Source organism: Quercus robur, chromosome 4 (genome assembly GCF_932294415.1).
Source record: "Quercus robur chromosome 4, dhQueRobu3.1, whole genome shotgun sequence".
NCBI lineage: Eukaryota > Viridiplantae > Streptophyta > Magnoliopsida > Fagales > Fagaceae > Quercus > Quercus robur.
In genome coordinates this window covers 22,721,754-22,742,412 of record NC_065537.1, presented here as the reverse complement: position 1 = coordinate 22,742,412, position 20,659 = coordinate 22,721,754, and the positions used below count along the sequence as shown (strand labels likewise).

Genomic DNA, 20,659 nt, shown 5'->3' with positions numbered 1-20,659 from the left:
TTATTTTTACTAAAACTGAAAATTGAAAACACTGTAACAAAATAATTTTTTAAAGTGTGAATAATACTGTATGACCTCTTTTTAATATTTTTTTTTCTGATAAATAGTACACATACAGTACATGAACAGTGCACAAATAATATATGAGCAGTGCACAAATAATGTATGAGCAGTGCATTGTCTCCTAAAAGCTGTTGTGCGAGATTAAAATAAAAAAGAAGAAGGTTGGAATGCAAACGTGAAACGCAGGAGTGGATCCAAACAAATACTTATTGTTTTTCACTGTAAGCTACTAATAAAACTTGGATTTTACTAAAGTGAGGCCTAAGTAACACAATAATATACCATTTTTTAAAAAAGTTTTTATTGAGAGCAGAAAAAGTTTTGCCAATTTTTTCAATTCTTAATAAAATTTTTCAAAAAATAGAACAATCATCCACGGAACCCCTAAAACTTACCCATTAAGTCACCCTACTGTAGTGATAACGACCAATGAAGAGCCAATCATTTCACAGCTCCCACGCCACCACTCTCCAAACCCAAAAGAAAGAAAGAAAGATCCCAATCCAATCCAATCCAAAAAAATAATCTTTGATCCGACAACATCAACATGAGCCAAGAAGAGAAAAACAAAGGAGTCCCAGTTCCAGCTGAACACCACCACATCCAGCATCAACAAAATGACCCTCCTCCTCAGTATGGCACCTTCCAAGGTGTTGCCAACTATCCTCCACCGCTTCCACCGCAGCACCAGCATCAGCATGAGCCTGTGATCGGCTTGCCTCAGCCTGCTCCTCCTCCCGGCGCCACCTACCCCTCAGCTCCTCCTCCTCCTCCTCCTCCTCAGTACTATGCTCAGGGCTATCAAGCCGTTCCAGGTACCTCTACTTCTTTTTTTCTTTTTGAATTATTGGGTTTTTCTTGTTTTGGATTTTGATCCATTTGTGTAGGTTGACAATGGTATTTTATTGAAGAAAAGCTTGTGAAAACTAGATGTTTGGTTTTGATCACTAGTTGCCCAATACTGGGTTTCATTTAAGCTCAATTGATAAGAGTGGATTTTAACTATAGTCTTTTTCTTTCTTGAATTATTGAGCTTTTCTTGTTTTAGATTTTGACCCATTATTGAAAGAAAGCATATTTATAGTGTAATTTGGTTGTTTGTTGGTGTTGTTGTTGAGATCAATGAAAATGATGTGAAAATTAGATGTTTTGATTTGATCACTAGTTGCCCAAAACTGGGCTCTACTTAGCTCAATTGATAAAAGGTTCTTGTAGTCGAATAAGGACCTGGGTTCGGACCCTCTATACCAAAAACCAAATGATGTCTTGGCCTGGGGAGATCAGACAATATAGGTTTGAAATGTTGTCCTATCTATATACTGTTTGCCCAAAACATTGATTTTTGGGTTATATAGGTTGTTTAATTTATGCTGAATATATACATTGACACATATCCAAGTGTTGGGTTTTAATTTATGCTGCCAAGAGTGATTTTTGGGGCTATATAGGTTGCTTCATTTAGATGAGGTGGAAGAGGTTTATAGTGCAAGTTCATGGCCAAAATTTAAGTTTTACAAGTGGCTAGTTATTTTCATTTTGAACTTGCTAACATTGCTTTAAGTATCAATGTTGGTCTTATTAAACGAAAAGAAATACTAAAATTCAAATTTGAAATAAAATTAAGGAGCGAAGAGCCTTGTAGCTCAAGTGGTTGGCATCTCCTGGTGTTTCCAAGATATCTAGGGTTCAAATCCCTCCTCCCTTATTGTAGCTATCAAGTTATCAAAACAAAGAAATAAAATTAAAGAAACCTATGGTTTTTAATTATTAATAATAACATATATGGAACATAGAAACTCATAATCACATAGGTTTATAAGAAACAAATTTCCTTTAGTGTGATCAATATGATTAAAATTTGCTTATGGGAAGGTTCCATACATATGTTTTGAGATAGATTTGAGTTCTTTTGTTTTTTGGTAAGGGGAGGTTTTGGGCATTGAGAGATCTCTTATGGGCATGAGTGAGCCTTGTATATGGGCTACTAGTAACTTCCTTTGCTTAGGACTACTATCATGCGCACACTTCAAACTGATATCCTTTGTGATTATCTACTTGAAACATGTAAAAAGGCATTGACAGTGACCTTGTAAGAGTAAGGTGGAGGGTGAGATTGTGGGTTCAAGGCCTACTGGGTGCTTGTGAACTTGCCATAAAAAATGAGCAATAAAATGTTGGCTTTGCATGAGCTATCTTCAACCTGAGATAATGGAACTAGGCTGTCTTGGGTTTAATAATCACTCATTCAATTCCCCTAAATGGTTTGGTTTATAATTCATGGTCGAGCTAAAGTATAGCAATGATATGAATAAAAAAAAAACTAATTTATGGCAATATTTAAACCAAAGCTATTATGGACTGATAAGTTTTGTGATTTTTAAATTGAAATGTAGCTTTGCAGCACAAAATCTATTAATGATAGAATTTCATTAGTTAATTAGTTAGTTTTTAAAATATTTTTTTTGGCTATTGAAGTCACTAAAGTAACCACCAAAACCAGTAAATATGAAAGGAATTGTGAACTGTTCATATAATGATGTAATCAACTTTAAATGTTCTGGTCTTCTGGTTTCTGTATGATTCCACAGGGAATATATTCTGGGAAGTTTGTAAGTGAGTTGGATAGTCAAGTTGTCAGTGCTAAACTCACTGGATCTGACTAATAAAAGAAATTGTGAGTGAGTTGGTTGAAATTTTCCTGTGAGGGATTGCAAGATTTCAAATTCCAGTGGTCATATCTGAAGTAAACTATTTCCAATAATGTCTATTCATACATTCCATATAATTTCTGAATACAATTTTTTTTTTTTCCATCACCATTAGTGTTCACCTAAACACATTGGCATTTGAATTTATTTACTAAAAATTTTGGATGTCATTAATTTTGCCAGGTTATGCAGTTGCTGAGGGAAGGCCAGTGACAGTGAGAGAGCGTCGTCTTCCTTGCTGTGGACTTGGTGTTGGCTGGTTCCTGTAAGTTGTCATCGTTATTTCCTTATAATCAGATTTTTTTTAGACTCACAGAAGTATAAATTCAACACATATCTTCAAAAAGAATTGAGGATGAGTTTTTTAGTTATATCCTTGAATGTGGAGGTTACTGTCAATTTAGGATTTCAGGAGTCAATTCTTCACATATAATTGATTTGTAATTTTGTACTGGGAAGTTTGATTAATACCTGATAAAATTTTATTAAAAAAAAATATTAATGTTCAGAATATTATACTATTGAGCTTAAGATGCATAATTAAAAAAATAAAAATAAAAAAAGGAAAAAGAAAAATAAGCAGGTATGAACATCAGAAAATCAAGATTGATTCTTAATATTTATACAGCATTGTGGTTTTTCTAATATGGAAAGCTGTTAACCTTCTGTCAACATCTTGAGGCACACAATTGTATAGTGCAAATTCTATCTTCCTGGGTTGCAGTAGCATGGAGGAGAGGACTTGATATGTGCAAAAATTCAAAGAAGAAGAAGACATTAAAATGGGGCCCAAATCAGATTATCTTCCTCACTTTTAAGTCTAGTCTTGTGGTGTAATCCACTTGCTAAGTTGAGTTTATGTCAGAGATATAATTTAGGTTTCCTTGTAGGGTGCCAGTCTTGCTTGTTTTTTTATTTTTGTAGATGTCTCCCTTAGGTTTTTATGCTCATTGTTATTTAGAAAATACTCATAAAACTTATTCTTTTTTAATATATATAAAAAAAAATAGGTAAATAATTTCATTGGGGTTCAAGTGAGAGCGCAATGGCAATGACATTTTTTGTAGTGTCCCATATTTGTGATTCAAAAAAAAAAAAAAAAGGTAAATAATTTCATTAAAAAGTAAAAAGTAAAACTCATTAATAACTAAATTAGCTCCTTTCTAGTTTTACTTTGCCTAGGTACCCAGGTAATGATAATACTGAAATTTGGAATTTCATTAGCTTGGTTTTTATGCTGGAAGTTGGATACCCATGGTATTTTCATTTATAACTTTGCATATGTCAACTTACGTATGTTTCAATCACTTAAGACGTTGCTCTGTAGATGAACATCTTATCTAATTAATTATTTTTATATATTATTATTTAGTATTTCTTTGAAGATACATTTTCTACAATTTTGTTTTTTCATATATTTCACTGTAATAAGTACTTTCATATTTTTTTAAATAAATTAGAAAATTGAGGCATCCACCCTAGTTGATTTGCTTTAGCCTCCATTTGCTGTATGTTATTTGTTTTTGGTGCAATCTTTCTGATCAGAAAACCTGAATGTATACAGAACATTAGAAGTAATGGTTTAAACATTCATGTGTAAATATGGAAATTATTTAAGAATGTTATGGTGAAGCTCTTCCAGTTTTATGACTTTCCTGGCTGTGGAATAGAAAATGCTTCTTGGCCTTCTGGTTGTTGTGTTCATTCATAGACACTTAAGATCCTTTAGCATCTTTCTTGGGCTTGGTGCCACATTGTTTGAAGCAAAATTCTGCCTGATTCATTTCCTGTCTTCCTTTGCTAAAAAGAACTTTTATGTGGAAACAAATAATCCTCTCTCTCTCTCTCTCCACTTTATTTGGGCAGTAAAATGTTGACATGGCTTGCTTCCAGTTAACTAGTACTCATGGTTCAAGAGAAAGGTTCATGATCCGGATAAATCTGATTGACAGTGAGAATCTACTAGATTAGGCTATCTGGTTCAGTGGCCTAAATCAAAATTAAGAGTAGGTGGACGCTTGGGTGCCTGAAAATTTATGTCCAAATTTCTTGAATCACTCACTCTCAGTCAACCTGGGACTGATGCATACATACCCTCAATAACAATTTTTTTTTTTTGATAAGTACTTCCCCTCAATAACATGGTTTGGGTTTTTGAATTTTGTTGGCTGGGAGTATGTTTTTTCCCCATCTCTGCTTAAATTTCTGGAATCATGGATTTGCCTTTTGGTTTTGGTTATGTATGCTATTGTTATGACGGGAACCATTAAGGATGTTGTATCTTCAGTATTTATCATATATCTCTGTTCTCTCTATTGTTTGAGATAGAATATTATGGGTTGTTAATACTGAGGAAATGTTGCTCTTTTGAAGGTTTATTATTGGTTTCTTCCTTGCTGCCATCCCCTGGTATGTTGGGGCACTTGTTCTACTCTGTTCCAGAATTGATTACAGAGAGAAACCAGGACTTATTGCTTGCACAGTTGCTGTGAGTAACATCTCTCTCTCTCTCTTGAAGATATGCTCCACTTATTATTCTACTAACATATTCTTTTACCAACAAGCTTCGTGGATTTCCCCCATCACAAACAATCCCCTTCCTCTCTCTCACAACTTGCTCTTTTTTTAACTGTTTATCTCTCTCTCTCTCTCTCTCTCTCTCTCTCTATATATATATATATATAATGATAATCTATTGTTAGATATTTATTCTTGTTAGCAACAGCTAGTATACTTTACATTTATACTTGAGCCCATGCCCATGTTTAAATTCAGATTCAGCTTGAGTCCTAATCAAGACAGATTTTCCTTTGATGTTTTTTAGTTGAAAATGCTAACTTCTGAATACAAAATATCATTATTAGAATTGTTAATGGGATTGTATCTAACTAAAATATGAATTTGAGCTAGTTATAGTGAGAGATTAGAAATCATATTTGAATTTGAACCATAAAAACCTTTTCTTTCTTTTTTTTCTTTTTTTTGGTAGGAAAATTTGAACCATAAAAACCGTATTCAAGCTGAAAGTCAAATCTTTATTGGGTCTGATCAGGTCAGACTAGAATACTGTTCTGATCTGTTAACAGCCCTCATTGCCATATTAGGTCTGGTCAGGCCAGATTTTGCTTCTGTCCATCTAGATGAATAAACACTACCAGAAGGCCCTACCCTTGCAATTCTGATAAATTGAGTAAGATGAGACCAATGGCCATATACTACTCTTTAACCAATACACCATATTATAAATTTGAAACCGCAAATTTGATCCGTTGGGGAATAGCTTTTCTAGCTTTTTGCTGAAATTGTTTTACTATAAGTGTGCTAAAGTATACTTGTACTTTGAAAAAGTGAGAAAAAGTGAGTTTTTAAAAAGCTGTACATAAAAGCTAAAAGCTAAAAGCTAAATGTTGAGCTTATAAGCTGATGCCAAATAGATTGACCGGTGTATTACAACTCATATCATGAACGAAAACCCTGAATCCAGATCTAAAAAATTTGGGTGTATTACAGCTCAATTCATGGAGGGCAAGGGTTTTAGAATATTGAAAATGAGAGAGAATTTACAAAGGAAAAATAAAACTTCAATGGTACAACTGTACGTGGAAATCATGAATGTGGTTAAATTAGGGATGGATGATGTTCTCCCTGTGTATTAGAACATCCTCAATCCTATTTCATCTTCACCCTTTTGTGTACCCTATAAATTCGATTTTGTAAACAGTAATCTCAATTTGTGGCTTTTTATTGTTCAATTAGATTTCAGAAGACCAAGGTTAGAGCTTTTCCTTACATTTTGCCTTGTCCAACACTTCTTTAATACTGCTCCATCTACAGGCAATTATTGGTACCATTGTTATAATTCTTGGTGCGACAAAGGGAGCTGATGATTGGTGATCTTCCAAGAGTTATGTATGGAGCAAATCGAAGTATATGCTTGCTGCACTTCCCTGAAAATTTATTTTGAGCCTGGCATGGATAGAAGATTTAGTTTGAAAATTGTGAAAATAAAAAATTGATAGCTCCCTCAATGTTTTACGTTATGAGCCCAGAGGTGTCTTAACTTAGTTGCAAGGCATAGGCATCATGAGTTGAAAACCATGGGTTCAATCTTATGGTCAGAAACAAAACAGGAAAAATGGTTAATGTTATGTATTTGTAGTGTTTTGACCATGATCAGCTGCGCTTTAAATTTTTACAATATATTTATTTCTGTTTGTGGCATTTTTGAGAAAGAAGTGTTCAACTATAGACCTGAAATTCTAGAAACTTGAATGTATCTACTATATTTTGTTATGTGTTCTGCCATATTGTAAGAGAATGAATGTTGAACTTGAATTTTCAACTTGATTATGGTGGGTACGATGCGGAGTCTAGCTATTGAGGCCTTGAGTTGGATGATAGCTATTGTGTTTTTGACAAGTTACAGTGCATTAAACAGAGGTTTTTAAGTTGTCGCATAGAGAAAATAGCTACCTTTTTCCTGCTATAATTCAGCAACAATTGATGAAAAAGAAGATAAAAATGCTCTCTGCTAAGCGTCCTTAAGCACTTTTATCTATTTTCCCTTTCTTTTCTTTTCTTTTTTTCATTTTCTGATAAACCCAGGAAATCCCGAATGCACAAAATAGACTCGTTGTGGAGCTGATAGCAGCACTCTTTGCTACTAGTTTGTTAGCACAATTAATAGTTTCTCTACACACATGCAAAATGTTTTTAGAAAGATCTACTAATTGCCATTTTAGTAACCATGTGGGCTTCAATGTTCTTTCTCCATCATGCACAACCTCTAGCCAGATCAGATAATCCTTGTTTGAGTGCACAGGTCACTGATGTTATTCAAGGATTGATATCTCCACTTTGATCTGTTCAAAGTGTTGATTTCTCTCCACTTTAACAGATTGATTGCATGGCTCAAGCTCATGCCAGACTAGCTCATTGCGTGATATGAACCCATTTTAGTAGCCATTTGATTAAGCATAGAAGCTTGGATATGTGCTCTATTCATTTTAGTGGGGTGAGTGCTAAATATAGGAAACCTATGTAAGCCACTTTCTCTTGTCAACCTCATGAAAGGCTAGTACTAGTATGCAAAAGTACCATTTGAGCATTGTCATCAATCCCGTTAATCAAAATTGGGTGGCTTTTATACAGCCAGCCAAACAATTTACTTCTGTTTTTTTCTTCCCCCTGAATCACCTAAAAAAAAAAAAAAAATGCTGATGAGAATCGGCCCAAACTATCTCCCTCATAAGAGCCCAAGACAAAGTAGGGCTGTGAAGAGCAGGCTAAATTGTGATTAGCAAGTAGCAACATACAAAATTTTGATCTTATATATTAAAACTAGGGAAATATGGTAATTGAGTGATCATAGATCAATGCAAATTATCTCATATATTCAATACTTTTAAAAAGTCATATTATATTGTATTGTATTATTTGCATTATTATATTATTATGCTTTGTTACTTTAGAGATATGACCTAATTTATTGATTTTATTTTGCAATTTTTTTTGTTAATTTAGCTTGTTTCTTCCGGAAAGTAAATTAGTAGCTATGGTTGATTTGGCCATTTGAATATTTTTGTACGTTTTAACACTTTTGCTTCAGGAAGATCACTTTCACTATCATGATGCTCTTTCATAAAATTATAAAACCACAATTATTCCTATATTTAGAAACACTAAAAATAAAAATAAAAAGACAAAAGAAAAAAAAAAAGATAAAGAAGAAGAAGAAGAAGGAATCTATGATTTATAAAAAATCTTACAATATCTTTAGATTCTTTTCTAATAACCAATAATATAAAAAACAACATCAAGACAAAGATACTTTGAAGAAGTGAACTTCTTTTTCTTTACGTAGAATCTACTCAATTAAACTTTTTAGCAATAAGTATGCTTTGTTTGTTTAAAGATTTTCAATGTGCTTTTCTTGAAAAAATAAAAAATAAAAATTGTCCAATTTCCATTAAGAGTCAACTGTTTCAGTTTCTAATCAAATGATATGTAAAATTTGCAACAAAGGTTACTAGAGGGGCTAGAACTTGCATTTTCAGTGCTTCACCAATGCGTCCATTATCTTCCATGGAAGCTATGGCAAAGAACAAAGAAAGTAGTTTGTGTATGTCCCGAGAAGACAGGCGTGCACCACGATCCATCGAGGGTGCATGGAGACCTCACCGGAATAGAGAACCACTGCAGCCAAAAGCACAGTGCATGCAGAAGAAATGGAAGTGCCAGAAATGTTCTAAGAAATATGGGCTGCAGTAGTAGTAAAATTTGTGGGATTGTAGAGTACAAATGTGATTGTGGAACACTCTTCTCCAATTGATACTTTCCAATATATATTTGTTTTGTTGAAGAATTTAGTACTCTTAACTACGTAGATGCTTTCATGGGTTGAAAAGGATCCTAATTTCAAATACATTAAACCATATTCTATAGGGTATTATAGGAACATCTTTCAACCTGTTGGTAAAGTCCAACAACATCTCAATGGGTTCGTTGTGATCCAAATTGCCATGCAATAGGCACCCAAACTTGAAAGGAAGTTAAATACACGATAGAATCAAAGAGAGATAACTTGTTTGTTAAAAAGTTGATAAAAACAATTAAATTATTATTTGTGTGAAAATTACTACAATTTGTTACAATCATTTAGAAATTAAATAGGATATCCAACTTTTATTATATAGTATATAATATGATTATGAAAAGAAAAATAGGTTTGTAATTTATAAGTCCATCTAATAAAAATGGTAACATGGATTCTCAAAAAAAAAAGTCCATCTAATAAAAATAATTTATATAATAAATTTATGAAAAAAAATATTTGCAAAATCTAACATGCATATTGAAAAGGGGAAAAAATTGAAATTCAGCTCAACTATGTACTCTAATTGTAAAATTTCTCTACCAAAACTCAAGAACTTGCTTACTAACAAAATTTTGATTGCACGCGAATTAAGAGATTAATTGTTATTTTTCAATGGGGTTGTTTTTTATTTTAGAATACTTAGAGCCTATTTGGTAACTCAATTTTAAAACAATCTATGTTTTTAAAAACAAAAAAATGGGGACCCACTAAAATGTTTTTATTTGGCTGATTGCTTTTGGAAAATAGTTTACACAAAACTTTCTCTAATTTTCATTATGGAAATCTGTTTTTTGACCTCTCTCTCTCTCTACTGAGACCATCAACCATAACGAGACACCAATACACAACACTTTAAGACCATAACCACCCTGAGACATTGATCCATAGCCACCGTGAACCCAATCGTTGATCTACAACCATAGCAACTCTAGGCCATCACCCTTTTTTTTTTTTTGTTAATTGTGGTTGATTGTTTTATTTATTAATTTTTAGTATGTAATCTGTTAATTGTGTTGTGCAATTGGTGGTTTGGGTACAGTGGAGCATTGCCGATTGTGAGGGCCTGAGGGGGCTGCGTGTGTTTTTACTTTTTTTGTGCTTTTTTAAGAGTAAATAATTGAAATAGAAAACAAGTGCCCCACACATTTTTGAGGTGAGAAATCACTTAAAATTTGTTTTTTTAGAGTAATTTCTCAAAACACATAAGAAAACAAGTTTTGGAAACATAAAACAAAAAACAAGGACCAAACAAGCCCTTAAGGTTTTTATTTTATTTTATTTTATTTTATTTTATTTTTTTTATAAATATTGTTGATACCCATTTTTGACAAAAGGCCCCCAACAACAGAAAAATCCAATAACTAGCAAAAATGGATGCAAGAAGAGATTAGTAAGTAATGGCAGAAACAAAGGGCCATAAAAGCCTGAAAGAAAAAAGAGAGAAATAAAGCCCAATGGGCTAACCCAACAGAAAATAGCAGTAGGCAGACCCACAGGTCTAAGAAAATGCAAAAAAGGAACAAGCCCATACCATCCTCCATAAAAGATAAGCACAGGTAGAGAGAATGCAGGAGCAGAACAAGACAAAGTTGAGCAATAGTGGGAAAGAAAGAAAACAAAAATGGAAAGTAGTGGAACGACCACACTATGGTCAGAGCACCACCAATTTGTACCCAGTCAATGCAAGGGAGGTGAGCCCACGGTCAAGAGACTTACTGAGGGTGTGGTTTGGTAGAGGAGGGAAAATGGCCTATTTTCAGTATCTAGCTAAGGCCTATTTTGGGAAATGCTTTGCTAGGATAGCATCTTTGCCTAAATATAAGTAATAAATGACTGGGACCACTTGATGCATGTCAGAGAAGTAGGTAAAGAGAAACCCAAAACTTTACCCATTGGAATAGGAGGGAAAGGCTCACAGCAGAGCGAAACGAATTAGGATTTGTTGTGGAATGGGTAGTGGAAGAGAGAGAAAGTACTAGGCATGGCCAAGTGTAGTGGATGTCAAGTGGCCAATAAGCTAGTGGGCAGCTCTAAAGTGATGTTCAAAGCAGAAAAAAAAGTGGTTAGTGAGCAATTGGGGTAAGAGAGAGAAATCTCATAGGATTAGCCTAGTATAAATAGGAACAATAGCCATAAATGGAAATGGGGATAGCGACTAAGGTAAGAAAACAGAGAGAACTAAAAGAGAAAGAACAGAGAAAAGAGAAAGAGTGAAGTAAAAGAGAAGAGAGTAAACACGGCACAAAAAGGCATGCATCAATAGACTATCTTTTCTCTCCCTCTTATAGCAAACACACTCTTTGAAATCCTAATGAAGCAATAAGTAGCCATCCAGGCTCATTCCCCAAAATGCACAACTTTGATGGCTTAGCCCAATAACAAGGTTGTCCAAGTTGAGGTTCGGGCTCTCTTTGGTTCACTTCTTGCGGAAGAACTCATCTTTTTACATTCTGCTGTATTAGATATGAAAAATGCTTTACTGACTAACCCTTTTCATTACAACTAACTTTTCTGCCATAAGATATTCCCTCTTAAATATATATAAATGTGTATTGACATCTGTGGACTAATATACATGTATTTATTGATATTTGTTGTCTTTATTTTGGATGTTGGGAATAGTAAGTTAGGCCCAACTCTCCGACCTACAGTAGAACAGGCCCTAGCCCCACAGAACAGGCCTTAGCCCATTGACACAAAAAACACCTACAAATATATATATATATATATATATTGTAAGGACTGAAATTGTGTTGATCCCAAAACCGGATTGGGCTCAAACTCTAATGGCCCAAACAATAAATTTGTAAAGCGTGGATAGAAGAACTAAATTTACCCCAGAAGAAAAACGATTAAACTTAACGATTCAAGATGGTTTGACACAAATAAGATTATCAAATTTTGTCCTCGGAACAAAATAAGTTATTTGTTTTATATGGTTTTCTTCAAGACATAAATTGTATCAGAGTTCCCATCTCGCTTTCAGTGCATTCTTCCAGGTTATATACTGCAATCTTCGTATCATTCTTACCACACACGTGTATGCTAGATTAGGGGGATTCCTTCCTGTCCCATCCAACACTTCCTGGAATCATCAACCAGTAGCTGTAAGGCTGCTTGATCACTATTCAGGCATCACTTCCACATTAATGCGGCCAGAGAGTTGGTTGAGAGGCAATTAATGCGGAGGTCGCAGCCTTTGAAGATATTTTTCTGCCTTTTTATCCTTATCCCTGGTCCAATGTCCTACTCTCAATTGTGACGTAGCCCCGAAGTAAGTTCGTGATGATAACGTACTCAGATTCATCTCGGACGCATGTTGCCAAGGATACTTTTGTCCTCAGACACTTATTGGACCCATCTCATATTGCCTTTACTCCTCTCTTAACTTTATTCTACTCATAGCCTTATTTGGGCCTCCTGGGATGGTCCAACATCCTTGGATAGGGCCATAGGCCCAGTTAATACCGCTTTTAACAATACTTCCTGAGTAACCGGCTCCCCCCCACACACACGCATATATATATATATATATATATGGGTGTTCGCGGTGCGATGCGTTTTGCGCTATTTTTAGCACCGCACTTTGCAATGCGGTTTAGCCAAAATCATAACCACATCGCACCTCATTTTTATGGTCACATGTGCGGTGTGGTGCAGTGCGGTTTAGAGTTTAGCCAAAACCATGACCGCATCGTACCTCATTTTTGTGGTCACATGTGTGATGCGGTGTATAAGATGCGGTTTGAACAATTTGAAACTAGTATATTTTTCAAATTTTTGGCTTTTCTTTCCTAGCCAAAAACTGATTTTTCCCTTTGTTTTGAGCTAAGTTTTAAACTATTGAGTTAATTTTTCTTTTTTTGGGTTGACTTTTCTAATCAACACTTGTTAGGGTTATTAAACTTTTTTTTTTTTTTTTGAAAACTAGGGTTATTAAACTATTAATAATATATTTTATATTATATTTAAAAAATTAAATATATTAATATATAGAGAGGTGCGGTATGGTGCAGTTTTCTTATTATAAAACCGCAAATTGCACTGCACCATGGTGCAGTGCGGTTATGCCATTTTGCAAGCAGTTTTGGTGTGGCTTTTGCGATTTGTGCGGTTTTTGTAGTTTGGTGAACACCCATATATTTATACACATTCTTAAAAGGAGGATTTTTCTGTTTTAACCATAACAAAAAAGGCAAATGCCTATCATTTTCTCGGTCAATGTAAAACTTAAGTATAGTTATTTACTTATTTAGATGTTGTACATTAATTTCTTTAATTAAATTCAAATACATGATTACACTAATGAATTGAGCACAATCAATGTTTTCTTTTCAATGATGGTGAAATTCAAGGCAAAAATATCATTCTTGGTCATTAGATTTTGACAAAATTTGGCTACAAACTTTTTTTTTATTATAGGAATTTGGCTACAAACTTAGTTGTAGCTTAATGTTACAAACTTCCTTTTAAAAAAAAAATTAACATTGCAACATATTTTGAAAATTCAACTATTGAGTTGCATATTTTTTATGTTTTTTAATATATATGTTAAATTTTGTGCTAATCGAATTTTATTTATATGTTGAATTTATTTATTTTTTATGGGAATATGTGTTGAATTTAGGTTAAAGCTAATATCGCAACACAAATTCACAACATTTAATTTGCTTATCACTTAACACATGAGTAATTAAAAAGAAAAAGATTTGATTGCGGTGGGCCTAGTTTTGAGGTCTTTGACAAATTGAAATTGCTGTGAAATTATTGTAAATTTTTGTAATCAATAGTGTCTTCTTGGAGGGTATTGCTGTTTGTCGTCATGGTCCAAAGCTTTCTCACCTATTTTTTGCAGATGACAGTCTGATTTTTTGTAAGGCTACTCTAGCTAATTGTGAGTCCTTGCAAAGAATTTTAGAAGTCTATGAGAAAGCATCTGGTCAACAATTAAATAGAGCCAAAATCTTATTGTTTTTTAGCAGTAACACATCACGTGAAGTCCAAGAGGAGATAAAGCACAAGTTTGGGGCCTAAGTTATTAAACAGCATGAGAAGTATCTTGGCTTGCCGTCTCTTGTGGGTAGAAACAAATGGAGTACTTTTAGTGCCATTAAGGAAAAGCTGGGGAAGAAGTCGGAAGGTTGGAAGGAGAAAATTCTGTCTAAAGCAGGGAATGAGATTTTAATCAAGGCAGTGGCTCAAGCTATTCCTACATACACCATGAGTTGTTTCAAATTACCAGATGCTCTTTGTGAGGATTTGACGAGTATGATTCGCAACTTTTGGTGGGGACAAAGGAAAGATGAAAAAAAGATAGCTTGGCTTAGCTGGGAGAAGATGTGTGAACCGAAGGCAAATGGAGGTATGGGTTTTAAAAAGCTACAACAATTTAATTTGGCTCTTCTTGCAAAGCAAGGATGGTGACTTCAAAGTGGTCAAAACTCTCTGATGTACAAGGTTTTAAAGGCAAAATATTTCCCTCATTGTGACTTTGTTGAAGCTCGAATTGGAAGTAATCCCTCTTATACTTGGCGTAGTATTATGGCTGCACAACACGTGGTGAAGGAGGGGTTAAGGTGGAGGGTAGGTAATGTAGAACGCCTCCGGGTATGGGCGGATAAATGGTTGCCTCTTTCTTCCACTTTTAAGGTGGTGTCTCCTAATACTTTTCTACATGCAGACACTCATGTTAGTGAGCTAATTGATCCAGCTAGTGCCAGTTGGAAATCCAATGTTATTGATACTTTGTTCTTGCCTCATGAAGCTGAAATTATAAAGAGCATCCCCTTAAGTGTCAGGTTGCCTGAGGACAAACTGATTTGGGCTATGTCTTCTAATGGCCAATTTAGTGTGCGCAGTGCTTATTCTTTGGTTGTGTCTCTTTCTCGTGCTACAGACAGGGGGGATACTTCTGATACAGGTCAGGTTAGACGTTTCTGGAAATAAATTTGGAGCTTACCTGTTCCCTATAAGACGCGTCACTTTGTATGGAGAGCTTGCCATGAGGCTTTCCCCACCAAAGTCAATCTGGCTAGAAGGAAAGTGGTGCAGGATAATACCTATGAGGTGTGTGGATTGATGGCTGAATCTACGAGTCATGTGCTTTGGGACTGTGCTAAGGCAAAGGAGGCGTGGTCATGCTCGAAGTTGGTGGGTCTGTCTGATCAGTCTGAATGCTTTTCGTTCATGGATCTGATGTGGAAGATGGTAATAACTGATCGGGTTGAGGAGGAGAAGTTGGCACGGTTGGTCAATATAGCTTGGGCCTTGTGGTTTAACCAAAATGAAATCAAACTTGGGGGCGTAAGGAAGGATGGCAAGGACGTGCTGAGGTGGGCGAATCAATATCTGGAAGAGTACTGGTCAGCAATTGAAATGGAGCAGCCTGCACAAGTGGAGAGTGCGAGGGCTGTGACTTGGCTTCCTCCTCGGGTGAACTGGTTTAAAATCAATGTGGATGGGGCTGTGTTTGCATCTCAAAAGGCAACGAGTTTGGGTGTTATTATAAGGGATGATAGAGGGAGAGTGGAAGCTGGGTTAAGCAAGAAGGTGTGGGTCCCTTTGGGTGCGTTAGAGGCTGAGGTAAAAGCGTTCGAAGCAGGTTTGCTCCTTGCAAGAGACATTGGTATCCAAGATATTATTTTAGGGGGTGACTCATTGATTATTTATAATGCCCTTTGTGAAACTTCACCACCTCCTTCATCAATAGCTTCGATTGTATTAGGGATGTTGGATGTGTGTAAGGAGTTTAGGAGGATTGAATTTTCTCATGTCAAGAGAATGGGCAATAGACCAGCCCACTTATTAGCAAAATATGCCATCGGTATAGATGATTTTCTTGTATGGATGGAAGAGAATCCTTGCTTTCTTGAGCAAGCTCTTTCACATGATGTTCTGTCTTGATTTTTTTTTTTAATAAAGTTTTAAGTTTCCCATAAAAAAAAAATACACATATATATATATATATAATTTTTCTTAAAAGTAAAAAAAAAAAGAAAAAAAGAAACGAAAAAAAGAAGAAGCTATTTTGGTTCTAAAACCCAAAGCCACCAAACGGGCCCTAGGGTTTTGTTAGAAAAACGATCATTTTTTCTCCTTAGATATAAAAGGCCACATTAAACTCGAAACCCTTTCTTCCTCTTCAGCCTCTTCAGGTCGTTCCCCAGGCGTGAACTCTCTCCCACTCCACACAAAAAATGGTCAATTTCAGGGTCAGTACTCCCATTCTCATCATATTTCTTTTTTCTTTTCTGTTTAAAATTTTGAACGATGAATTTGGTTGTTGAGAAAGCTGAGGAAGAAAATAGGAAAAACTAGATTCTGGGTCTTTTGTTTGATGTTTTTTTTACGGTGCTTTCAACCTCAAATGGAACTATAACATGTGTATGTTTCATAGTTGTATGTGGGTTTTCTGTCTTGTAATGGAAAAAACCTAGGATATGGAGTATGGACCTAAATTTGTCTTTTCTTTGCTCTTCCTGCATTTTCCTGGCTGCCAAACGGTTAAATTTGTTAGCTTTCGTAATGGGTTTGGTTCTGATTAGATCTTAAGTCAATTATTTGCTTGCCCACATAATTGTATTTGGCTCAGTTTATGTTCTGTGTTTTGGTCTTGAATATGGAACACTCTTAGTTATGATGTTTTATGATGATGAGTTTGTGGTGGGGTGTTTTGAATTGACATTGGTTTGGTTGGTTGCAGTTTCATCAGTACCAGGTGGTGGGGAGAGGTCTGCCTTCTGAAACTGATGAGCATCCAAAGATTTATAGGATGAAACTTTGGGCTACAAATGAGGTCCGTGCCAAGTCGAAGTTCTGGTGAGTAGTCTTATCTCTGTGTATTATTCTTGCAATAGAAATCGGAATTAAAGTGAATGAATTTTATCTTATTCTCTTTTTTGTTGTTGATCCAACAAGGAGTGGCCATTGTGTGTTATGCCTGAGAGTCTTACACGGTTTTTACTTTTTGGGATGCATGGAATCAAATGCTTGTGTTTCATTTCTTGTTATCCCTTTGCTCAGAACACATCACTATTTTGAACCTAATTTGTATAATAGACCTGCACTTTAAGCGTTTTGATTTTTCTTTCATTAAGAGCCAAAAGGAATATGATTCAGAAGGGTTTCCTTTGTAGTTGTCTTCTTTTGCTCTCATCACATTTCTTGGATTTTAAAGAGATTTTAATATTCTGCTACTTATTGATTTTTATCATTTGTGTCACTGCTGTCAAAAGCGAATAGGGACTTTGACTAACGTATATTTATGCTCTTTTGTTCTGAAAGGTACTTTTTGAGGAAGCTGAAGAAAGTTAAGAAGAGCAATGGACAGATGTTAGCTATCAATGAGGTACTGATCTCAGCTTCTTGATTGTTAAGACCTTACATTTTGATTGGTCTTACATTTAATCACTACATGCTATGTCTTTATTGTATTATATATATATATATATTTTTTTTTTTTTTTTTGGGAAGAACTTATTATGCTATTGCAAATCAACATTTGGGAGATAGCTCATTGTACTTTACATGTAAATTTGCTTGGAGAAAAATGTTACGCATTGTTGAATTATCGTCTCTGAGAGAGTAATTGTACATGAGTGTTATTTGCATTTCAATCTGCTCTGTTAGACAACCATTAAGAATATGTAGTGAGAACAAAAAAATTATGGAGATCTATAAATTTTTTTTTAACTAATATTAACTAATTTTGACAATGAAGCATAGTATGTTGCATAATTTATATAATGAGATTGTGGGCAGCTTCAGTTTCACCTTTTGTTCTTTTATACTCTGTCAATGTCAGAAAAAGGGGAGGGGGAGATTGTTCAATTACTCTACTATGAATTATTAGGGCCACTATTGTTGGTGCTATAATCTAACTTCTGGTATTAAAGCCTATATTAATATCAACTGGAGAGTATTTTGTTGATCTAGGTGAAGAGAAACTTATGTCACATTCCCATCACTTCCCAGAGACCAATGCAGCAATGTTCTTATCTGAAGCTGCTTTTGACCAAATCGTTTGCTTCAAGTTTTGACTTGAGTTTGTATTAGGCAATCCAAACATTGGCTTAATGTTCAAATTTTAAAACATAGGTGATGGTTTAAAAAAGTGATTAAAAGATTGTGCTTGAGGTTGTATTATGCCATCTCGATTGAGGTTTAAAGGTTAAAACATGCGTGATATATTAAAAATATTAGTGGAGGGTTGTACAAGCATGAGTAAAATTCTTCCAAGACTTTATTTGAGTTGCATGTTGTGATTAAATGATTGTGCTTGAGGTTGTATTACTCCATCTCAATTGAGGTTTAAAGGTTAAAAGCAAATAGAGACTTTATCATTCTTTGCTTTTAGCTTTGTTGAGTTCTTGAGTTACACCGCCACATGCTTCATTGCATTTTCACAAGCCATAGTGCTATTGTTCTGATACATCAAAGGTTCAATAATGCAGTGTTTTTATTGCGTGAACTCGTGTTTCCGTTGAAACCATGCTTTGAGGTTGTGTTTCTCACATCAATTTCTATCCTCATCTAACATTACTGATGTCCTAATTTTGAAGCTGTTGGTTCAACTACTATTAAAACTATGTGTGCATGTGTCTATGCCTATATGTATAAATTTCCAAAAATTATACTAGAAGTTATTTGAACCCAACATGTGTGCACGTGTGTATGTATATGCATTCTTAGAATATTATTGAAGTGCACACATTCTTCTTAGGCTGAACTTGAAACTATTTTCACTTATGTCAAAGGGAGGAGCAAATTTCTGCCCAGTTTCCATAAGATGACACCATTATGGCCTGAAATTTGCATATTTAGCATTTTTAAGTCTATCAGAGTTTGTCTAGATCTATTTAATTGGGTTGTTTTGTTGTCTAGATCATTTTGATAGGCTGTTAAAGGGATGGGTAGCTTGGGTTGTTGTGTAGATCAAATTTCAGAAGCACTATGACTCTGGTGATCTAATGAATTTGAGTTATAGATCCCCCTGCCTCTTCCCTAGTTCTATTTGTTTTAGTAATCCCTTTGGACTTTTTTTTCCTTGATGCTGCAGATTTTTGAGAAAAATCCTACAAAGATTAAGAATTATGGTATCTGGCTGCGGTATCAAAGCCGAACTGGGTATCACAACATGTATAAGGAGTATCGAGACACCACTCTAAATGGTGCTGTGGAACAGATGTACATTGAGATGGCATCTCGTCACAGAGTGAGGTTCCCATGCATTCAAATCATCAAAACAGCCACCATACCTGCTAAACTTTGCAAGAGGGAGAGCTCTAAGCAGTTCCACAATTCCAAAATCAAGTTCCCTCTGGTTTACAAGAAAATTCGACCCCCCTCAAGGAAGCTCAAGACCACATATAAGGCATCAAGGCCAAACCTATTTATGTAACTCATATGCTGATTACTTTCTCTGGTTTCCTGCTAGGATTCTTATTTAAATGAGCTTTAGATGTAAGACATGGGTTTTAAATTTTTAATACTTTGGACTTCATATTCCGTTTTGGTAGGAGAATACTTGTCACCATCCTTGTCATTTCTTCCAGTTTTGTTTTAGTTGTGGTTTGGGACTTTTGAGTAATCTGAGAAAACATTTATTTTTGTTCTAATTAATTATATAGTTATTTAAAGTTTCGTAGCTTTAGATTCACTTGACAAAGACTCCCAAAAAAAAAAAAAAAAATAGATTCACTTGACAAATGAGAAGATTGCCGGAGTATGTACCAGGTAGCATGTTATAATTTTCCAAACCTGAACGCTAACAAACATCTTAGGCATGTTCTCTGCCGTGATCCTAGACCAATTATAATACGCTGTCAGCTGGTCACTTGAGCACCAAGGACCCCTTACACTATGCTATATAAGAGTCAACTTGGGATTTACTTCTGTGGCTTTATCCTTGATGAAGTAATTGAAGCAGGTCTTGGATGAAGATCCATGGATTACTGAAATGGATGTGACTAGGATATATCTTTATAACACCTGACTTGGGTCTTCAGTTCATCTATTTGTTTTAAATAATAAATAAAATGATGGTGTTCTCTTAAGAGCCTATCCTTCCAACCCACACATGCCTGGTATTTTAGCGAGGAATCGAGATGGCCTTTGGCTGTTTCTCTGAGAGCCTATCCTCCCATTTTACACATGCCATTGCCATGTAGTTTAGGAACCCTTGGAGGTGGCCTTGGTTGTTGGTTAAAGACTTATAGTTAAAAGGGTTTTAAACTCAAGTGCTCATGGATCTAACAAGGGTTGGGGCTTCAAATCTCGATTTTGTCTTTGTTTGTAATTTTATTTCCTCGAGAAATAAATTTAGGGTTGAGCTTGGGCCATAATTGCTTTGTAAGAAATAAATCTATAAGAAAGGAAAAATCAAATTAAGGTCTCCATGAGGAATGAAGAATTTGAACTATTGATTCACCCTACAATGCAACAAAAAAACATAGAAGGAAGAAAACAGGTCAACCATGTAGTATTTGTTAAGAAGACGGCATGCATGTGTTCC

At 35.0% G+C, this 20,659-nt stretch overlaps 2 protein-coding genes across 2 annotated transcripts; both read left to right on the top strand.

Annotated features, from left to right (window-relative positions):
• The first annotated feature begins 492 nt into the window (after nucleotides 1–492).
• LOC126720888 (60S ribosomal protein L18a-like protein) lies at nucleotides 493–7,064 on the top strand. Its single transcript, XM_050423733.1, has 4 exons — nucleotides 493–878; nucleotides 2,955–3,036; nucleotides 5,145–5,259; nucleotides 6,606–7,064. Exons 1-4 carry the CDS (start codon nucleotides 611–613, stop codon nucleotides 6,663–6,665), a joined length of 525 nt encoding a protein of 174 aa, XP_050279690.1. The 5' UTR covers nucleotides 493–610; the 3' UTR covers nucleotides 6,666–7,064.
• A 9,126-nt stretch (nucleotides 7,065–16,190) lies between these two features.
• LOC126720887 (60S ribosomal protein L18a) lies at nucleotides 16,191–19,763 on the top strand. The gene is made up of 4 exons (XM_050423731.1): nucleotides 16,191–16,358; nucleotides 16,850–16,965; nucleotides 17,431–17,494; nucleotides 19,205–19,763. The coding sequence occupies exons 1-4, from the start codon at nucleotides 16,344–16,346 to the stop codon at nucleotides 19,544–19,546; spliced, it is 537 nt and encodes a 178-aa protein (XP_050279688.1). The 5' UTR covers nucleotides 16,191–16,343; the 3' UTR covers nucleotides 19,547–19,763.
• Nucleotides 19,764–20,659: the final 896 nt, after the last annotated feature.

Coding starts and splice junctions, on each gene's coding strand:
- LOC126720887 (XM_050423731.1), top strand. Junction 16,966..17,430: donor CGTGCCAAGTCGAAGTTCTG/GTGAGTAGTCTT, acceptor TTGTTCTGAAAG/GTACTTTTTGAGGAAGCTGA. Junction 17,495..19,204: donor AGATGTTAGCTATCAATGAG/GTACTGATCTCA, acceptor TTGATGCTGCAG/ATTTTTGAGAAAAATCCTAC.
- LOC126720888 (XM_050423733.1), top strand. CDS start 611: ATGAGCCAAGAAGAGAAAAACAAAGGAGTCCCAGTTCCAGCTGAACAC. Junction 3,037..5,144: donor CTTGGTGTTGGCTGGTTCCT/GTAAGTTGTCAT, acceptor GCTCTTTTGAAG/GTTTATTATTGGTTTCTTCC. Junction 5,260..6,605: donor TTATTGCTTGCACAGTTGCT/GTGAGTAACATC, acceptor CTCCATCTACAG/GCAATTATTGGTACCATTGT.